This window comes from Podarcis filfolensis (assembly GCF_964270895.1).
Source record: "Podarcis filfolensis genome assembly, chromosome: 13".
In the NCBI taxonomy this organism is placed as follows: Eukaryota; Metazoa; Chordata; class Lepidosauria; order Squamata; family Lacertidae; genus Podarcis; species Podarcis filfolensis.
In genome coordinates this window covers 20,850,901-20,864,636 of record NC_139615.1, presented here as the reverse complement: position 1 = coordinate 20,864,636, position 13,736 = coordinate 20,850,901, and the positions used below count along the sequence as shown (strand labels likewise).

At 41.0% G+C, this 13,736-nt stretch overlaps 1 protein-coding gene across 1 annotated transcript; it reads left to right on the top strand.

Annotated features, from left to right (window-relative positions):
• Positions 1-4,358: 4,358 nt before the first annotated feature.
• Positions 4,359-5,258, top strand: LOC310747361 (vomeronasal type-2 receptor 26-like; the record flags this gene model as incomplete). Its single annotated transcript, XM_083581725.1, has 1 exon — positions 4,359-5,258. One exon carries the CDS (start codon positions 4,359-4,361, stop codon positions 5,256-5,258), a length of 900 nt encoding a protein of 299 aa, XP_083437851.1.
• Positions 5,259-13,736: the final 8,478 nt, after the last annotated feature.

Genomic DNA, 13,736 nt, shown 5'->3' with positions numbered 1-13,736 from the left:
GAGCCTTCCGGGAACCTATTTTGAATTAACCATGACTGGTCACAGCTACAGCATCTACAATGCTGTCTATGCTGTGGCCCATGCTTTACAAGATATGTCCTCATCTGTACCCAAATGGAGAGGAATGGTGGATGAAAGAGGACCAAAGCTTCAAAATCAACAGCTGTGGCAGGTACTGGATTCAAAATCCTTCATTTGGCATCACACTGTATATTGGATGTTTTTCTCTCCCAATTCTTACTGTGCTAACATTTTCTTCTTCCTTCCACATTGACAGCATATAATAGTCCCTATGTCAATCTGCTATTCTGTTTTAATGTTTGTGGTTTGTTAATTTACTATATGTACATTGTACTAATTTTTGCAGATTCATGTACAAGTCCTTCATGCAATCTCTTTGTCATCAAGAATGAGCATGTCTTCCATAACCCTTTTCCCACACAAATATACAAAGTTGTTTTGCTGCTGCCATTGAACCTTAATCTGAAAGACCCCAATGCAGCCCTTTCTAAAGTCTTACCTTTTCTCTTTCAATTTAGCTCCATCGCGTTCTCAGAGGTGTTTCATTTAACAACAGTGTGGGGGACAAAGTATTCTTCAATGAGAATGGAGAGGTAGTAGCTGGATTGGATATTGTCAACTGGATTCTGCACTCAAACCAATCCTTTCATCTTGTGAAAGTTGGAAGCATTGCTGACCAAGCATTCACTATCAGAGATGATGGCATAACATGGCACAACTGGTTTAACCAGGTATGGTACAATTTTTAGCAGACAAGGAAGTATTCAAATGTTGAGTGAACATTCACTTCTAATCTGTACATTTAATTTCTTTGGGCAGTGTTCAGCCCAAAGCACAATTTGTGGCTTATATGGCCTAATTATGTGAAGAGGGTGCTTGCAGAAATGTGTCTGACTACATGCCCTCTCAAGGGGACACGGGTGGTGCTGTGGTCTAAACCACTGAGCCTTGGGCTTGCCGATTGAAAGGTCAGCGGTTCGAATCCCTGCGACAAGGTGAGCTCCCATTGCTCAGTCCCTGCTCCTGCCAACCTAGCAGTTTGAAAGCACGTCAAAGTGCAAGTAGATACATAGGCACCACTCTGGTGGGAAGGTAAATGGCGTTTCTGTGCGCTACTCTGGTTTCGGTGTTCCGTTATGCCAGAAGTGGCTTAGTCATGCTGGCCACATGACCCAAAAACAGTCTGCAGACAAATGCCGGCTCCCTCGGCCAGTAAAGCAAGATGAGCGACGCAACCCCAGAGTCGTTCGTGACTGGACTGAACTCTCAGGGGTCCTTTACCTTTTTTTTTTTACATGCCCTCTCAAACCCTTACCATCATGGCTGGTGAAATCAAGTGAGGGAGAGTTGATCCGGTGGGTCCAGGTTGAATATTTCCTTGTGGGAAGGAGTGGTACCTGCTGCTCCATCTACACTTGCTGAGAGAAGCAGATAATGAAATAATAGTCCATATTTACCCTCTAGAAGTAATTTAAAAGAAACTAATCGGATCCTCTTGAAGGACTCATTCTAATAATAATTGTGAAAACTGGCAATTTAATTATAACTCTGGAATGGTGTTCAATATACCATTTTCCCACCCTATATATATTCTGTTGTTTCACCTCTGTTTTCTGCATTCCCCTCTCCTATTCCCTTATAATAGATTGATTTATTGTTTTTATTACATTGGAAATATTTGCTAAGGGGTAAATAGAGGGAAGAAACTCTGAAGCGGAATGTGACACGGTCACAATTATTAAAAATATGGGATAAGTATAAAAATGAATTAAGTCCAGGTATCTCCCCTCTGGCTTCTGTAATAAAACTAATAGATTTCTTAGGAGAAATCGGGTATCACATTTCATTAATTAGGGGGCAAGGGAGTTCAAAATTTGGAGATTTAATAAAGAAAAATAGGATTGTTGCCACCATGTTACAAATATTTTCAATAAGATGTTGTTTTTGTTGAAAATACTGTGCCCAAAATATGCATTAAAACAAGAGTCAGTTTGGAGGGAAATGGCAGTGAACAAAATCACTGTCATCTTGTAAAAAGAAATGGAACAAAAAAGATATTCCAGCTCTGAATTACTCTTTTTAAAAACATGGCAACAATAGTGAAATCATACTACTGTGTAGGAAGCAAAATTGCGACCAAATTTATAGAAACCTGTTCAGTTTTTACAATATGTTGTCTGTGTAGGTATAAATAAAAGAATAACGCTGTACCATATTAATTGTTTGTAGAAAAAGAAAATGGTGGTAGCTTTGATTCATACATTACTGAAAAGTCTTGTCACTTTGGAAGCATATGGAAAATTCCTGGAAATTTAAGGATTCCAAGCTCTTCATTCTGAACATTGTTCTCCTCTTTCATATTTGGATTAGACGCAGCCTCTTTCCATGTGTACCGAGAGTTGCCACCCGGGGTCCAGCAAGAAGGTGAAGGAGGGGGAGCCATTCTGCTGCTATGATTGCATCCCATGTCCAGAAGGCAAGATTTCAGAGCAGAAGGGTAAAAAATATATTCTCCTGGTTTACCAAGTAGACCAAATATAATCCAGAGGAATAGGTATACAGAACTGCTTAAAAAAAAAAAGTGGTGTGAGGTTATTACTCTTCTGCACTCTGGGACCTATGTTTTGCTATATATGGTGGGCATCATTCTTTATGATAACAGAAGTAAAGGTGATATGGTCATATAAGAGCAGATGGTTTCCACATACATGTCCACATACTTTATCAAACAGTAGCCAGGGTGGGCGGTTTCTGATTCTAGTGGCGCTTGAACAGCCAATGATGGTGTGAACTGGGGGGGGGGTCAATTCAGTTTGAAATGAAATATGTGCATATACTATGCATATTATGACATAGAGCAGGGGTAGGCAACCTAAGGCCCATGGGCCAGATGCAGCCCAATTGCCTTCTGAATCTGGCCCACGGATGGTCCGGGAATCAGTGTGTTTTTACAAGAGTAGAATGTGTCCTTCTATTTAAAATGCATCTCTGGGTTATTTGTGGGGCCTGCCTGGTGTTTTTACATGAGTAGAATGTGTGCTTTTATTTAAAATGCATCTCTGGGTTATTTGTTGGGCATAGGAATTTGCTCATTTCTCCCCAGAAAAATATAGTCTGGCCCACCACATGGTCTGAGGGACGGTGGACCGGCCCACGGCTGAAAAAGGTTGCTGACCCCTGACATAGAGCAACCCATGGAGCATGGGTTTTTCTTGGTGCTCCAAGCAGCAACTCTTGTTGATGGCATTCATCTGTCTCAGGAGACAATGAAAGAGTGTGCCTTCAGGGCTGAGATCAAACCATTGAAGAGCTGCAGTGCCTGCTGTTGCTGTAGAAACTGATACAGGAGAGACATGTTTTACTGCAGGTGGGGCAGATGAAGGAGTCCGCTTCTGTTGCTACAGATGCACCATGGTCTTTCTTCTCTCTACACTCCCCCCAGTGGTCATTTCTCCTCTGGTCCCTACTGTAAACTGTTAATAAAGAAGACCATCTTTGGGCCACCTCTTGCCCATGTGCACATCCGTTTGCATAGATGCAGAATAATCCATTTCTGCACATGGCTCTGGGAGGGATGGAATGCACAGGTTCACTCCATAATGCAGATTAAATAAAACTCCTCTGTGATCCCTAAATCAAGCACTGGGTTGAGTCTAGAAACAAAGCTACTTTCCATTGAACATCAAGTAAGGCACCCTCAGAAGTAGTAGCACCGCTGACACTGAGAAAAGAGAAGGGTGTCATCTTTGCAACTGATGCAATGACAGAAAATTGCAGCAACAATATGCATTATGCATTATGCGACATGCGCGTAGGCTGCTCAGGCAGCATATGTTATGCTTGCAAGATCTGAATACTCATTGTTACCAGTATTCACAACAGATTATTCTTGCTCAGTTGTACAATCATTATTTGCAATATTGTATACATGTTTAATATTGTAGCAACTATATAAATAATCATAGGTATGCTCATGGCACATATTTTATTTTAAAAAAACTACTGTGAGGTCAGCTATACCCAGTATGCTGTGTGTCCAATACACTGATGCAGTCAATCTTTGTTGAAAGTTTAATAATAATTGGACTCTAGTCAGGACTCCATGATCACAGCTGGCTTACTACATCCTCATGCCTAAACCCAAAATTGGACTTATATCTATTTAAATGACTTTAAAACTTCCAGATTTAAATACCCAGATGCTGCCACATTGCAGAGTATCAGCATTAAATATATCCTGTAACTTGAATACATGGTATTTATTGGTCCTGGAGGAATGATTTTGGCGTGTTCTTTCAAGATTAATGGCGTAAAACAAAACTTTTCATTTTACAGATATGAACAACTGCCAGAAATGCACAGATGGGAACTATCCAAACAAAAACCAGGATTTCTGTGTTCCCAAGACTGTAACCTTCTTGTCTTATGAAGAACCATTAGGGATCAGTTTAGCTTGTTTTTCTCTGTCCTTTGCATTGATCACTGTTCTGATCCTAGGAACATTTATGAAGCACCACGACACTCCCATCGTCAAAGCCAACAACCGCGACCTCACCTACATTCTCCTCATCTCCCTCTTGCTCTGCTTCCTTTGTGCTTTACAGTTCATTGGCCGACCTGAGAAGGTGACGTGTCTCCTGCGACAAACAGTTTTTGGAAGTGTCTTCTCTGTGGCTGTTTCTTGTGTCTTGGCAAAAACCATCACAGTGGTTCTTGCATTCATGGCCACCAGGCCAGGATCCAGGATGAGGAAGTGGGTGGGGAAAAAGCTAGCTAACACCATTGTTCTTTCCTGCTCTGTTATTCAAGTAGGCATTTGTACTATATGGCTGGCAACCTCTCCTCCACTCCCAGATGCTGACAGGCACTCAATGACTGATGAAATTATACTAGAATGTAATGAGGGGTCCGTGACTCTGTTTTACTCTGTTCTTGGTTACATGGGCTTCTTGGCCATTGTCAGTTTCATTGTGGCATTCCTTGCCAGGAAGTTGCCGGATAGTTTCAACGAAGCCAAGTTTATAACTTTCAGCATGTTGGTTTTTTGCAGTGTTTGGTTGTCCTTTGTTCCAACCTACCTGAGCACCAAGGGAAAATACTTGGTTGCTGTGGAGATCTTTTCCATTTTAGCCTCCAGCGCTGGCTTGCTGGGTTGCATCTTTTCCCCCAAATGCTACATTATTATTTTGAGACCTGAGCTGAACAACAAGGAACAGCTAATAAGAAGAAAAGAATGAATAATTTGTGTCTTTATACAATAGTTTGTGAGAATCTTATTTTCAGCAGCTACCCTATGTAATGCCCTGGCTGCAGAATAAAGGCCAATTTAAAGTCAAACTTGACCAGAAAAGCATGCGGTCTGTACCACTGAAACTGCTACATTGAAATACAGTGGAACCTTGGGTTGTGAATGTGATTCATGCGGGAGGCATGTTCACAACCCACAGCATTCGCAACCCACAGTACCACGTCTGCGCACACGCAGTTTTCTTGTTCTCTATCATTCCAAGTCCTACTCTCTTAAAAGGAGAGAAAACTATAGTTCAGATGTGAAAAACAAGATTTCTTCAGCAATTCCCCAGATTTCAGATGGTGATTAACTTCCTATTTAATGATCAAAATGATGGTGATTAATTCTGTTGCCATCTCAAAACCCACAGGAATACCCAATTTTGACCATAATAGCCCGCTTCTCTCATAATCAAAAGAATTCTAATTATAACTCTGCTGCTTCTCAAAAATCCTAGACAGTTTCAGGGATCAGGAGCAAAACTAATAGCTAAGACGGTGAACAATGCCATAAGTATAGCCACTACCATTTAGAATCAGAGAAAGGACCTGGACACTTGGCATCAGGAGCTGGCAGATATCAGGCTTGCAAAATCTCCATTGTTTTATTATAGAAGCCCAAGAACCACCAGTGGAGCCAGGTATCAGATAGCAGCAGGGAGACAACATACCCTAAGGATTAGGGAACAGGATACCTTTGAGCACATGCTCAGCCCTGGAATTTCTTTTCAGAACCAGAACTGCACTCATAATACCATGTATTAGTAGATTCTGACCTATCTTCTGCACACCTTTGCTTTTCATTCTATAGTTTCTATTTTATAGTTTGAACTCTGGTGTTCCTGGGTTCTGGCCTATCAGCAGACCAAACTAGCAGACGCTTATCATCACAGAAAACCCAATTTTACTGTGGAAGAACAAAATAAGAGAATCTGGGTTTAGAAGGAATATTTCCATTGTACTCATGAAGTCGATTTTAGTGATCTTGCAGCTGGTATTTCTTCCTCACATGGTATGCAAAGTTTGCAATGTTCAATGCAGGATCCCTAGTCCTCATCCTCCGCCTCAAAAGTACCATCAACCAGGAGATCTTATCATTGGTGGAATTGTCTCTCAGGCTCGCTTCATCTTCAGCTCATTCACCTTCACTAAAGAACCCCCTCCAGCATTACTGGAAGAGCTTGTGTAAGGACTTTTCTTTCTTCCTTTCTTCCACCAGAATAATCAGAATATAATAAAGTATTGGATTTGCAGAACTCTGGGTTATTCATTTGAGCTGTAGAAAATGTTATGATGGTAAAGAGAACAATGAAGAAAAGAAGCTCCCTTTACTCCACATAGTCACACTTTTCAAAGCTACCTTTCTTCTTCTTCTTCTTTACATTTTCTTCCACTTCTTTCTTCCATTCATCTCTTTTTTACCGACATAAGGGAAACCCTTCTGATACAGAATCCATCTCTCATTCTAGCATTGTGCCTAAGAACTACCAACACATTCTGGCCTTGGAGTACGCGGTGAAGGAAATCAATGAAAACTCACAGCTCTTACCCAATGTCACCTTGGGTTTCCACATCTATGACAGCTATTTAAGTGCAAAGTGGACCTATCAGGCCACTCTGCTATTTCAATCCACTCTAGACAGGTTTGTCCCCAATTTCAGATGCGGTGTCCAGAATAGTCTGACAGCAGTCATTGGAGGACTGGACTCTGAAGTATCCCTTTACATTGCAACCATCTTGGATATCTATAAGATTCCACAGGTAGGTTATATGTGGAGTATTGGAATCCATTTTTTTCTGCTTTCATTTCATTGATTGGGGTCAGAAATGGGTGCAGATGAAATAATCTTATAGATCTTATATTTATTTATGACTGTCTTGTGCTGGCTGAGAAAGACATTCTTCATGACCATTCATTGCAGCTGAATGTTGTGGCTAATCAGATAAGGATTAACTTTTTATCTGCATGCCAAGGTCCACACTCTGAGAGCCAAACATGTGTAAAAGTTCAACCAGAAATAAAAAGTGCTCACCCCTTTGGCTACAGTGTGGGAGGGGAATCTATATTTATTATGAACCTGGACATGTTGGAGATGAGCATGAAACCAACCTTCTCACTGCCTCATACTTCTTGCTGTCTGAGCCAATTGCATTTGATATCAAAATATAGGCTGTGGAGTAGACAGGGGCTTATACAGACAGACCTACACACACACTTTCACCAGACTTCCCTTCTCATGAAAAGGTGAGTGGCCTTCAGGGTCTTCAGGTTAGTGCAAAATTTGTACGACTTTCAGATGGGGGAGTACTTGCTTCCAAGTTCATAAAACACCTTAGAATATAGCTTTCCCCATCGATAAAACAACCATTTTTGAGGTAGGTGAGATGAAGAATTGTTTAACTCCATTCTAATGGAGTGTCCTAGCAAAGGTATTTGAGTTCAAGTCTATTTCTTTTCATTAGAGTCAACAGCAGTTATCCATTATGCATTGAACTCACTAGATGACAATAGACTGGCTCCCATTTCCTGAAAATCAGATTCCTTTCTGTGTCACAGGAACAATAAAATTTCCCTTTCTTAGATGGTTGTTCTAACTATTAATTGAATGTGGATTGGGGGTTTTCCCCTACATTTGAAAATAGCATTCTTATTATTGTCTTTCTCCCCTGTTGTGAATACTTCCTTAGCTCATTTATGGTTCTGCTCCTGTGATGAATGATAAAACTCCAGGCCTTTCCTTCTACCAGATGGCACCTCAGGAAAGCCAACAATACATGGGGATTCTCTCTTTGCTGCTGCATTTTAGATGGACGTGGATTGGGGGCATTGTTATGAATAATGACATTGGAGAAAGATTTGCACATATTGTAGTTCCACTGTTTTCCAAGAATGGTATCTGCTTTGCTTTCCTAGAAAAAATCCCCAGTTTTAATTTTGTCAGTGGAATTAATGATATGCTAGAAATGGGAGCAAAAATTCATGATACCATAATTGCCAGCAAAGCCAATGTAGTGGTAGCCTATGGAGAATCATATTCCATGACCATTTTCAGATGGTTTCCATATGTATCACAACTCGAACACATGAGCGAGAATCCAAAAGGTACAGTATGGATAATGACAGCACAAGTGGAGTTCACTTCATTGGTCTATCAAAGAACTTGGGAAACTGAATCATTCCATGGAGCTCTGTCTTTCAAAATTCACTCCAGTAATATACCCAGTTTTCCCCAATTTGTTGCAAGCAGAATCCCATCCAACAGAAGAGGAGATAGTTTTATAATGCCATTCTGGCAACAGGCATTTGGCTGCACATTCCCTAATGTGGTTGTGGATAATGTGAATGGAGACATTTGTACAGGGTGGGAGAAGATGGAAAGCCTTCCAGGAACTTATTTTGAGTTATCCATGACTGGTCATAGCTACAGCATCTACAATGCTGTCTATGCTGTGGCCCATGCGTTACATGACATGTCCTCATCTATACCCAAACGGAGAGGAATGGTGGATGAAAGAGGACCAAAACTTCAAAATCAACAGCTCTGGCAGGTACTGAATTAAAAATCTTTCATTTGGCATCACACTATATTGGATGTTATTCTCTCCCAATTCTTACTGTGCTAACATTTTCTTCCTTCCTTTCCTTTCCACCTAGAAAAAACACGATAGACTTTATTCGAATCAGACATCCTGTTTGACTTTTTGTGGTCTTCTCTGGGTTATAAAGAATGGGCATATTTTGCATCATTCTTTTTCCACTCAAATGTAAAGCATCGTCTGAAAGATCTAAATGGAGCCTTTTTCAAGTCTTGCCTTTTATGTCTCTATTTAGCTCCATCAATTCCTTAGAGTTATCTCATTTAACAACAGTGTGGGGGACAAAATATCCTTCAACCAGAATGGGGAGGTAGTAGCTGGATTGGACATTGTCAACTGGATTTTTTCCCTGAACCAATCATTTCGTTCCGTGAAAGTTGGGAAGGTTGATCCTGAGAGTCCTGCAGACCAAGCATTCACAATCAGTGAGGATGACATAACATGGCACAACTGGTTTAACCAGGTAGGATCCAATTTTAGACAAGTAGGAAATTATTCAAATGTTGTATTTTTAAGCTGCCCTGAGTTTATTAAATGTTGGAGGGTGGGCTAAACATTTTATGACTAAAATATTAATCTCTAGGTAGCAGCTAACTGAAGCAGACCTGCAACTTGAGGCCATTACATGTGCTCCCTTGGCCCCATCCCTCTTGCCTTACAGCAAGAGGGGCCAGGGGCTGACTGGTTGGTCCAGTGTGTGGTTAACACTGCACTGCATGAGAGGGTGGTCCCCGTTGCAAGTGTTGCATTGAAAGAGGCAGTGGGGAGACTGCTCCTGCTGAAACTAACTTTGGACCCTTTGGACTGGAGCAATTATTGACCAGTTGTAAGTATCCGCTTTGGCGGGAAGGTGGCAGAAAGGGCCCTGTAAGGGCAGCTGCAGGCATCCTTGGAAGACACAGATTACTTAGATTCAGTCCCAACCTGGGTTCAGAAATGGCCAGAGATTAGAATTGGCCTTGCTTGCCCAGGTAGATGACCTATGCCAAGAATGTGGTGGGCTATGTGACCTTGCTCCTGCATTTTGATCCCTCCTTGGCTTTTCATACTGTCGACCATGGCACAACATTGTGGCTCTCTCTAATCCATGTAGGTTGGTGAGAGCCACAATGTTGTGCCATTTTTATTGTTATAAAAGGGGGAAATAGAAGTATTGATCCCATTCATGCATTACTGAATTGTCATGTCATTTCAAATCCATATGGAAAAGCCCTAGAAACTTAAGGACCCCAAACTCTTTAGTCTGAACATGTTTATTCTCTTTCATGTATGGATTAGACACAACCCCTGTCAATATGTAGCGAGAGTTGTGCTCCTGGTTACAGCAAGATAGTGAAGGAGGGTCAGCTATTCTGCTGTTATGATTGCATCCTGTGTCCAGAAGGGAAGATTTCAAACCAGAATGGTAAGAAATATATTTCAAATGTAATTAAGAGGAATTGGTATATAGCAATACTTTTCTTAGGTGGTATGATTGAACAGTTTGGTAAGGAGAGGCTGTGAGGAAGCTACTGGAGACAAAATAATCTGGAGTGTGTATCTGGAGTGCGTCTATGATCTGTTATTAATTTTTTTAAAAAAAAATCAGTGAATAGATGGCCATTAAAAATAATTTAACCACTCAACCTCTGCCACATTTCATCATATCTGCACTAATTTTAAATAGAGAACTTATAGTAGTTTTGGAGCTCTGGCGTGTTCTTCAAACTGGTGCCAGAAAGCTTAATGGCTTGACCAAATCATTTCATGTTGCAGATATGAACGACTGCCAAAAATGCACAGATGGGAACTATCCAAACAAAAACCAGGATTTCTGTATTCCCAAGACTGTAACCTTCTTGGCTTATGAAGGACCATTAGGGATCGGTTTAGCTTGTTTTTCTCTTTCCTTTGCTTTGATCACAGTTCTGATCCTAGGAGCATTTATGAAGCATCATGGCACACCCATCGTCAAAGCTAACAACCGCAACCTTACCTACACTCTCCTCATCTCCCTCTTGCTCTGCTTTCTTTGTACACTGCTATTCATTGGCCGACCTGAGAAGGTAACATGTCTCCTCCGACAAACTGCTTTTGGCATAATCTTTTCAGCGGCTGTTTCATGTGTCTTGGCAAAAACAATCACTGTGGTTCTTGCTTTCATGGCCACCAGGCCAGGATCCAAGATGAGGGTGTGGAAAAGACTAGCCAACTCCATTGTTCTGTCCTGCTCCTTGGTTCAGGTAGGTATCTGTATGGTGTGGCTGGCAACCTCCCCCCCGTTCCCAGATGTGGACATGCACTCTGTAACAGATGAAATCATATTGGAATGTAATGAGGGGTCTGTGACTCTGTTTTACTCTGTTCTTGGCTACATGGGTTTCCTGGCCATTATCAGTTTCATTGTGGCTTTCCTTGCCAGGAAGTTACCTGACAGTTTCAATGAAGCCAAGTTTATCACTTTTAGCATGTTGGTTTTTTGCAGTGTTTGGCTGTCCTTTATTCCATCCTACCTGAGCACCAAAGGAAAATACATGATTGCAGTGGAGATCTTTTCTATCTTAGCCTCCAGCGCTGGGGTGCTAGGGTGCATCTTTTCACCAAAATGTTACATTATATTATGGAGACCTGAACTGAACAATAGGGAAGAGCTAATAAGAAGAAAATACAGAAAAAATTAAGAACCTGCAACCTTTGTTTTAGTTTATGATCTAGAGTTGCAAATATGCAGAGCAGAATATTTATAGTAGTCAGCACAGATAAATCTTATTCATCTATCAACACAGGGGTCCCACTATCCGCCCCCTCACTTTTTGTAAATTTACATATTCAAGCATAAAGAATTATGCCCAAACCTCACTATACACTCTGCAAATTCAGATACTTGAACAAATGAATCAGAGTCCAGGGGAACTGGACAAATCAATTTTTGCCTTTGTCTCTCTTTTACTGATTGGTTGCAGTCATTTCAGGAAGAAATCAGGTGGGGATGGGGATTGGACAAATCCCTGATTAGAAATGTTTCCATAGGAAATAATGGAAATTATGGACTTCTTATGCAAACACTTGCCTAATGAATGATTTCCAGGAACACATTGTGTTTCATAAGCAGGAAATGCATATATCATTATCTTTCTAACTCATATTTTCTTTTAGAAGATTTTCGATTTTCCCCAAGTTAAAAGTTTCATTTGGAATACTGGATAAAAGTTTGTCTAAAGGTAAACTATGGAGCCTATACATCTTACTCTCATCTCCCTTTCAGCAGCTCTTCTTGAAATCCATGAGCTGCTTCTCAAATACTTCTCCCATGGGATCTGCTGACTAAGAAATTTTCAGAGCAATCTACCTTTTTTGTACTTTAGTGATTGTTGAGTGTGCACTGTTTGTGTGCTGTTTCACCTCTTCCTGTTGACACTGAGGGAGTGGAGAAGGCAAAGCAAAGCAGCACAGTGCATACTAAAAAAAAAAAGAGGAGCGTTAGGCAGCAAATAATGTGGGACCCACTTCCAAAAATGGCAGGACACAGACCCTCAGCGATCCTGTGGCTGTCTCATCCCAACTTGGCTGGTGCCCAAATAAACCCCATTTGCCTCAGGACTCAGCCAAATCCAGTGCCTAATCCTAATATTTATAACCCACTCTTCGCTGAATGTTTCAATCCCAGAGCAGGGAACAGTGCAATAAAAGAACAATATAAATATACAGGAAAAGAAAGATACCAATATACAAAACTTGCAGTATCCATTAAAAAACCACAATTTCAATAAATAATATAAACAAAAATTCCATCAAAAGAACAAACCAAACAGTGGTGAGGACCACAAGTAGGGCATTTGATGAGAATAGCTATTGCTTCAGATTTCCATCTCCACCCACCTCCAATAAACTGGGTGCCATGTGTTTTTCTTCTGTTAAATTTAGGTTTCCAAAAAAAAAAAACTGCTATAAACTTAAACAAGCCTCCCAGATATCTAACATCCCTAGCAGTCCATGGGCCTGGGAACTGATGTAGCTTCTGCAAACCAGGTTTAAAGAGCTACAAATATTTGTAGAGCTGGGGATTTCAGAGGCACTAATCAGAGTAGCCTCCATGTTGAGAGAGAGGCACTTTGCTTTCTTATCTTCTGTCATGTATAGTCATCGCATAAATTCTCATTTGCAACACAGTCTAAAGCTGACAAGCCACCAATCGCACTCTGGGGATGCTGCCTCCAAGGACTTGTAAAACTTACCGTTTAATGAGGTTTGTATAAACTATTCTACATCATACTTGTAAGAGGAATGCAGCTGGCTGAAAATGCAACCTTGACTCTTTTCTCTTTTTTTAACAAGCTGGGCATCTGGTTCAGAAATAGGGAAACCTCAGGCCCAGGAGTCTCTTTGTCTGGCTCTCAGGACCTTCCCCATAGCCCCACACCCTCTTGAATCACACCACTTATTGGCCCTGCTTTGTACCTTCCTCAGGTGTTTTGCCTGGCTGGACTGTGTCCTTTGAACTCGGATTTTTGTTTGCCTGAATGGGGGGGTAGAGTAGAGAGGGGTGTGAGAGTATGAAGAAACTAGCCTGCTGTACAAAAGGTTGTGGCCAATGCACAACCAGGTTCGGGGCGTGTGATACATAGTATAGGGTATTTATTTTTTAACAGTACAAACTTATATATGTCTACCTGAAGTAAACCCTAATAAGTTCAATGGGGTTTACTCCCAGGTAAGTGTATATAGTGTTGCAACCTCGGTCAACCTTTTGACCTTGATTTGTAGGAGTCTTGTGCATCCTGCAGTATATATTTAATAATATGATTTGATTGGCTCTGCAGATGCTAATAAATAATTTAGACTTTCACAAC